This window comes from Sinohyriopsis cumingii, chromosome 7 (genome assembly GCF_028554795.1).
Source record: "Sinohyriopsis cumingii isolate HCF-2022 chromosome 7, ASM2855479v2, whole genome shotgun sequence".
Lineage (NCBI taxonomy): Eukaryota > Metazoa > Mollusca > Bivalvia > Unionida > Unionidae > Sinohyriopsis > Sinohyriopsis cumingii.
In genome coordinates, this window is record NC_142967.1 from 6,011,350 (window position 1) to 6,018,966 (window position 7,617).

At 32.5% G+C, this 7,617-nt stretch overlaps 1 protein-coding gene across 1 annotated transcript in view; it reads left to right on the top strand.

Annotated features, from left to right (window-relative positions):
- LOC149794674 (sideroflexin-3-like) overlaps nucleotides 1-7,189 on the top strand; it is a 30,840-nt gene extending 23,651 nt beyond the window's left edge. Inside the window, exon 11 of the mRNA XM_089964283.1 lies at nucleotides 5,349-7,189. Within this exon, the coding sequence (XP_089820409.1) occupies nucleotides 5,349-5,445 (97 nt within the window). The 3' untranslated portion in view covers nucleotides 5,446-7,189. The remainder of the gene's footprint in view (nucleotides 1-5,348) is intronic.
- The last annotated feature ends 428 nt before the right edge of the window (nucleotides 7,190-7,617 follow it).

Sequence of the window (7,617 nt, forward strand, 5' to 3'; positions counted from 1 at the left end):
TTCATTGTGCCATATTACATACATAATATGTATCATAAATTCATTATGCCATATTACATACATAATATGTATCATAAATTCATTGTGCCATATTACATACATAATATGTATCATAAATTTATTGTGCCATATTACATACATAATATGTATCATAAATTCATTGTGTCATATTATATATAATATGTATCATAAATTCATTGTGCCATATTACATATAATATGTATCATAAATTCATTGTGCCATATTACATACATGATATGTATCATAAATTCATTGTGCCATATTACATATAATATGTATCATAATTTCATACAGACTCAGAAATTGGAAATTTTACAACTAAAATGAAAAAGAAATACACATGGAATGCAGAATTAGTACAAGTGGAATGGAAAATGTCTGTAAACAAAATAAAAACATGGGTGCAAATGAAGTGATGAATTTATTTGTATCAAAACTGAGGGCACAGATGCAAAATATACACCAAATGACAAACGAAAATGGAATAACCCAAGAATGTTTTTTTATGAATGTACTTGAAAATTATTTATTTTCAAACTGCTATGATATTTTGATTTATGGTAAATGCACCACTGTAACTTGCATTTAATGCATTTTCTTACTCATTAAAGGACATTTTTGATAGAACAATTTTTTTAAATTAAATGTTCTCTGTCTATAATACTTTTGAAACGGGAAACCTTATCTTGATAATTACATTTCCATTTCATCCAAATGAGTGTAAACAAAAGAAAATTATTAGAAGCAATGAGGGCATCATCTATAGGCATTTCTGAGACCATAAAAAATGACAAAATAATAAATGAAATGTAAGCATGAATAGAATCCAAAGACATCTGTACAGTAAAAGCAAACAATGTGCAGGTTGGAGAAATTTACCCATTTCAGGGTCTGTATCTGAATGACTTTTCATGTCATTCCTATGGGTTCTGGCAATAGATTTGTATCATTCTTACATGACATTCCTATGGGTTCTGGCAATTGATTTGTATCATTCTTGCATGACATTCCTATGGGTTCTGGCAATAGATTTGTATCATTCTTACATGACATTCCTATGGGTTCTGGCAATAGATTTGTATCATTCTTACATGACATTCCTATGGGTTCTGGCAATAGATTTGTATCATTCTTACATGACATTCCTATGGGTTCTGGCAATAGATTTGTATCATTCTTACATGACATTCCTATGGGTTCTGGCAATAGATTTGTATCATTCTTACATGACATTCCTTTAGGTTTTGGCAATAGATTTGTATCATTGTTACATGACATTCCTATGGGTTCTGGCAATAGATTTGTATCATTCTTACATGACATTCCTATGGGTTCTGGCAATAGATTTGTATCATTGTTACATGACATTCCTTTAGGTTTTGGCAATAGATTTGTATCATTCTTACATGACATTCCTATGGGTTCTGGCAATAGATTTGTATCATTGTTACATGACATTCCTTTAGGTTTTGGCAATAGATTTGTATCATTCTTACATGACATTCCTATGGGTTCTGGCAATAGATTTGTATCATTCTTACATTACATTCCATAGCTCCGGTGGCCTAGTGGTTAGAGTGTCCGCCTTGGATGCAGGAGGTCGCGGGTTCGAACCCCGGCCGAGTCATACCAAAGACTTAAAAAATGGTACTAACAGCTGCCTCGTTAGGTGCTCAGCATTAAGAGGTTAGTGTTAGGACTGGTCGGCCTGGTGTCAGGATAATGTGACTGGGTGGAATATCATGATACATGTCTGCTAGACATCACTATAAACTGTCACACTGCAGACATGGTAGCGATATGACTGAAAAATTGTTAAAGCTACGTTAAAAATCTAAATCACACATACACATGACATTCCTATGGGTTTTGGCAATAGATTTGTATCAGTTACATGACATTCCTATGGGTTTTGGCAATATATTTGTACCATAGTTACATGACATTCCTATGGGTTTTGGCACTTGATTTGTGTCATCATTACATGACATAACTCTAGGTTTTGGCAATTGATTTGCATCATTGTTCCATGAAATTCCTCTATGTTTTTGCAGTTGATTTGTATCATTGTTACACAACATTCCTAAGGGTTTAGGTAATTAATTTGCTTCATTGTTACATGACATAACTCTAGGTTTTGGCAATTGATTTGCATCATTGTTCCATGAAATTCCTCTATGTTTTTGCAGTTGATTTGTATCATTGTTACACAACATTCCTAACGGTTTTGGCAATTAATTTGCTTCATTGTTACATGACATTCCTTTAGCTTCTGGCTCATTGCTGAATGACATTCCTATGGGTTTTGGCAATTGATTTGTATCTTTGTTAAATGACATTCCTCTAGGTTTTGGCAATTGATGATTGTTACAGGACATTCCTCTAGGTTTTGTATCATTGCTATATGACATTCCTGTGAGTTTTGGCAATAGATTTGTATCATTGCTATATGACATTCCTGAGGGTTAGGCAATATATTTGTATCATTGCTATATGACATTCCTGTGGGTTAGGCAATAGATTTGTATCATTGTTACATGATGTTCCTGTGAGTTTTGGCAATAGATTTGTATCATTGCTATATGACATTTCTTTAGGTTTTGGCAATTGATTTGCATCATTCTTATTTGACATTCCACTTGGTTTGGCAATAGATTTGTATCACTGTTACATGACATTTCTTTCGGTTTTGGCAATAGATTTGTATCAGTCTTATTTGACATTCCACTAGGTTTTGGCAATTATTTGTATCATTGTTGCATGGCATTCCTCTAGATTTAGGCAGTTCATTTGTATTATTATTATATGACATTCCTACTAGTTTTGGCAATTGATTTGTATCATTGTTACTTGACACTCCTGTAGGTTTTTGCTATTGATTTGTATCATTCTTATTTGACATTCCACTAAGTTTTGGCACTTTTTATGCTTGTTACATGACATTCCTCTAGGTTTTGGCAATTGGTTTCTACTATTAATGGATATTAATCTGCATCATTGTTACATGACATTCCTATTACTTTCGACAATTGATTTGTATCATTGTTACATGACATTCCTATGGGTTTTGGCAATTTTTTTTTTTATCAATTGCCAGAACCTAGAGGAATGTCATTTAACAGTGATACAAATCTGTTGTCAAAATGAATTATTATCATTGTTACATGACATTCCTCTTGGTTTAGGCAATTGATTTCTCTGGGTTTTGACAATAAATTTCTATCATTATTACACGACATTCCCATTAGTTTGGGCAGCAGTTTTGTATCACTGTTAAATGACATTCCTGTAGGTTTTGGCAATTGATTTTTATCATTGTTATGTGATATGCCTATAGGTAGTGGCAATATTTTTGTATCATTGTTACGTGACATTCCTATGTGTTTTTGATATAGATTTGTATCATTGTTACTTCAAGTGTAAACTGCATAGTTGCTTCCAGGTAATCCCTGATTATCTCATTCATGCAGCATTTGAGAAAAGACTATAAGTTTCTATCTAACTTTCAGCAATATATTGGCTATTCTTCTTGAATAATTAGTTTTTCTCTCCCATGCTAAATGATCAGTTTTGTCACCCATGTTAAAGGATCAGTTTTGTCACCCATGCTAAATAATGTTTTGTCACCTATGCTATGTAATTAGTTTTGTCTCCCATGCTAAATAATCAGTTTTGTCACTCATTCTAAATAATCGGTTTTGTCACCCATGCTAAATAATCAGTTTTGTCACCCATGCTAAATAATCAGTTTTGTCTCCCATGCTAAATAATTAGTTTGTCTCTCCCATGCTAAATAATCAGCTTTTCTCTCCCATGCTAAATAATCAGTTTTTCTCTCCCATTCTAAAACCTTGCAACTTGAACAAATTATTCAGCATATAATTAAATATCCTGTGAAGTTAATATTCACAAAAGGTAGTGCTTCACATTATTTGAATGGCCCTGATACAGATTCATTTATGCTCAGTATTTTTATGATGATTTCTTATATTTAAACTGAATTTGTTATGAGGCCTTACATTGAGAATATGTAAGGCAAAGTTTAATTCTCACAGCTTTCTTTCAAACTTCTGTGGAGTTATAGCTCCTGTTGGCTTTAAACTTTGAATTTTGCTCCTCCTCAGTTACCTTTGGTGGATCCAGTCAGAATCCAAATCAAATTTGAAATGATGCTTTACATTTGGAGGATGTGGGTGAAGGTAGATTTTCACACTTTGATCAAGATAAGGCTGCTGTTTCATTAGCACATTGCCACTCAGTTCCACTCAGTAAATTTTGAAATAATCTATGAATTGAAACCAAATTTAGATTTGGGCTTTATATTATGAAAACCAAGATCAGGTTTGAGTTTTACAGTGTTCCTGTGAAACTGTATGAACATGTGGTCCTTGCTTGACCTTGAACTTTGCCCTTTGAACTTTGCACTGCAGGAACACATTTCTGTTTCATATATTAATTTAGTACAAATGAAGATTGTGTTAAGTGAATACATTTATTTTTGTTACATTAGTGCTTGTTTGATATAATATCTTCCTAAATTTAAGTGGCAGCAAACTGAGTTTACATAAATATGCCGGAAAAAGAGATAAGATAGTTGATATAAAAATGTCATGAACCTTTCAGTCACCATGTTCATGACCTCAATCCACTATGGCAAATCAAACATATTCCTGTGCTGGCTAGTTTTTCACCAGGTACTCTGGCTTTTTAAAGATCATGTTTCGCAGTAAGAATGGCTTCACAATACTTGTGAAATACATTTTAATTTTAGCATATTTTCAAACTCAATTTATTGTTAATCTAAGTTGTCATGATAATAATATGTATCCATTTATTTGATCATTTTCATTACTCTGGCCATTTTGCCATTCTTTTGCTTCAATAATTGTTAATTAGGAAAATATTTATCTGGCGACAAGACATTTATTCAGATCAGCTTCCCCAATAGATATATATATATATATATCTATCTATATATATATATATATATATATATATATATATATATATATATATATATATATATATATCTATACACACACACACATACACAAGAGACAGAGAGAGAGAAAGAGTTTAATTCAGTGAAGATGTGATGATAAGAAAGATCTCACTTCCTTATCAATATACTTTGGTTATTACAATGAATTCATATATCTTTGTACATATAGATTTTTGTGGTTTTGTGATAAATGATGGCACATTAGAATTTACTGGGTCTATAATTTCATAGCTTGTAACAGACATGAAAGTTTACAAAAATTTATACCCCATAAAAATAGTGTAAATGACACATTTTGTGTTGGTGTTTTTTCTGTCTATTTCAGCTCCATTGTTGTGAGAAAACTGGAACCTGATGTGCATGAAAAACTGATGGCCCTTCCAACCCCACCCCAAGTTGTCTACTTCAACAAGGGACTGTAGTGATGGTCTTGCCGTAGAGTGTCAATGCATAATAGTCATTTTATTTATTACACATATATCTTGCAGAATGATTGGACAGTTTGTATTCTTATTAAGTAATGAAGGTATTGATTATTTTAAGACAGGTATGACACTTCAGTGGTCGTCTGTAGATATACAAACAAATATAGCATGAAGGGGCTTGGATTTACTTCCTTTCATCATTTTCATGCACTAAATCTGTACTCAACAGCCTGTACTTGCTAAATCTGTACTCAACAGCCTGTACTCACTAAATCTGTACTCAACATCCTGTACCCACTAAATCTGTACTCAACAGCCTGTACTCACTAAATCTGTACTCAACAGCCTGTACCCACTAAATATGTACTCAACAGCCTGTATTCACTAAATCTATACTCAACAGCCTGTACCCACTAAATCTGTACTCAACAGCCTGTACTCACTAAATCTGTACTCAACAGTCTGTACCCACTGAATCTGTACTCAACAGCCTGTAACCACTAAATCTGTACTCAGCAACCTGTAACCACTAAATCTGTACTCAACAACCTTGCAATTTTGAATACTTGGTAATAGCTGATGTAACAAAATGACATGCATGAAAGCAGCTGAAATTTACGTGATATTATAAAAATAACTTAGGGCTTTTCCATTTCAACATACATACATGGTGCCCAGGGAAGGCACTTTTTAACAAATGTATGCCAGTTTTTGGGTTACTCACAAAATTCACATGAAAATTATACAAAATTCTAAATTACATGTTCATATAACTAATCCACATTGAAAGTCATTCAGAGGTCCCATGTATATTTTACTGGGACACCCTATCATAATATTTGATAAGAAATTAAACAATAAAACATAAATATCAAGCTGTACATTTGTAAATTTAAGTACCTGTTTTAACAGTATTAAGGGCTATTGGCTATATTAGCTAATATTTTTTACCGGCTAACAGAGACAGAAAATTTTAAGTCAATGAACTTCTACAAATTAAACAGACTAGATATATTCATATCTTTTTTATATATAATAATTTTATTTGGCTGTTCTTTTGGAAAACTCTCAAGTCATGCTTTTTCAAACTCACTGGTTCCAAGATTGAAAAAGCAGTTTATAATTATGGCATAATCACACATTTCATATTCCTATTGATATAATATATAAATATTGAATATAAATAATAATAAATATGCATATAAATTATTATTTATATTCAAAAATTTTCAAGCAGATTTATTTCACTGTTTCTATCAACAGGTCTGATTTTTATAGTTATATTTATTTTGTTTTACAAACTTGACTGCATATAACTGGTGTTTTTTATGGGGTTTTGTTTGATTGTTTTTTCTTTTTTTATTTATTCTGTTTTCAGAGTTAGTGAATGGATCTTTCTGCATAGACAATCATGATATACATTTGGAATATAATTTGTTTATGGCATACATGTTTTCCTGAGTGTTATGAGGATATTCGTTTTCTTGTTTTTGCTTTTGAAAATAATTAATGTAGAGTGTGCTTTAGTATAGTCAGTTTCAAGTGATTCTAGCTCTTACAATAATGAAAATATGTGGGGTTCCTTTTGCATATTCCTCTTTTTCTGTAATTAACTGGAAAGTCATTTTTATATAGATATATTTTTACATGGTTTTTGTACTGAGTTAAACATTGTATTTATCATTGTTTTCTTTGTTGAAAAACATGCAATTATACTTCATAAAATTGAAATTAAAGTGTTTTTTGTCTAAAACTGTAATTCATCTCAGCACCAATTTTGAACTCTACTGGGCAGTGTATTGGGGAAATGGGAGCCAAGTCCCTTTCCTAAGGACATGCTGAGGCAGCCAAACTAGGCTGGCCATTTTGTCATTGAACCCGAGACCTTTGGATTATAAGTTTGACCTTTCATCTACAGAGCTATGGTAGCTCCCCACAGTCCTCTCTAGAGGCCCTTCAGCCATCATACATCTAGAGGCCCATCAGCCATCATACTTCTAGAGGCCCATCAGCCATCATACTTCTAGAGGCCCATCAGTCATCATACATCTAAAGGCCCATCAGCCATCATTGATAAGTATTTGTTTGTTATTACTACTAGAGGCTCATCGGCCATCATCCGTCATTGAGAAGCAGTTGTTTGCTATTGGTACTGGTCCAAAACTACTT